Here is an 879-nt window from a genome sequence, read left to right as displayed (position 1 = left end):
ATGTATGTATATATACACACAAACACATACATACATGCATGCACAAAAGGGTGCTGAGAAGTTCCTGGGTTCGGGTAAATGAAAATACAGGAAGATCAGGTAATCATGATTTCATTCAACAAATTCCCCTCTCAGATTCACACACTTATCACGGTGGTCTTCCAGTTTTTCTAAGATCTGTAAAAGGACTCAGAATTTTGGCCCTCCATCTAGATGTTATGCAATACTGTTAAAACCAGGAACTTCTCAGCACCCCCTTGTATTGCAGCTTCGAAACACTACTCATAAATGAGCCCGTATATTACCGTGGATGGACAGGTCCACTGGTGTACTGTGTCACCACCATGATGTTTACTTTCAATCCGGTTGCATTTTGATTTAACATTGTTTATTTGTAGTTGTTGCAAATGAAACATTATGATAAATAAATTTATGTTTCTTTACCACAGAATGCGCCTTCATCAGATCCATCAGTACAGTCAGGGTGGGAATTGCATTTTCGATACTTGGATATACAAAAACCATTATTGCACCGAAATTGAAAACTGCTGCAGTTGTAAACTTGAAAAATTATAAAAGAAAAAAGACAAAGTGAATAACATGAAACAATACTTTGTTGCATAATGATGGAGTCATTAACAATGAAACTCTCTAAAATATAGCTTGAAAATAATACCTATCACCAGTGTTGTTTTAATGACCACATTTCCATGGTTGTAAGGGTTTGGACACAGCTTATTGAAGTGAACTTTCCAAGGCCCCATGCCCTTTCTGTCACCAACCCTTACCTGCTTCTAAGCAAGGTAATATTTCTCCACGACCAGACATGATTTTGCAAAATAATAGGAAATTTAAATCATAAAAAAATCACTTCACCTG

General features: G+C 36.5%; 1 protein-coding gene across 1 annotated transcript in view; it reads right to left on the bottom strand.

The window, feature by feature from the left end:
- Window positions 1-561, bottom strand: part of LOC128251348 (low-density lipoprotein receptor-related protein 2-like) — a gene marked incomplete at both ends in the record, with an annotated part of 9,188 nt that extends 8,627 nt beyond the window's left edge. Inside the window, one exon of the mRNA XM_052978215.1 lies at window positions 445-561. Within this exon, the coding sequence (XP_052834175.1) occupies window positions 445-561 (117 nt within the window). The remainder of the gene's footprint in view (window positions 1-444) is intronic.
- Window positions 562-879: the final 318 nt, after the last annotated feature.

Source organism: Octopus bimaculoides, unplaced genomic scaffold, assembly GCF_001194135.2.
Source record: "Octopus bimaculoides isolate UCB-OBI-ISO-001 unplaced genomic scaffold, ASM119413v2 Scaffold_99346, whole genome shotgun sequence".
In the NCBI taxonomy this organism is placed as follows: Eukaryota; Metazoa; Mollusca; class Cephalopoda; order Octopoda; family Octopodidae; genus Octopus; species Octopus bimaculoides.
This window is presented reverse-complemented; position numbering and strand designations above follow the sequence as displayed.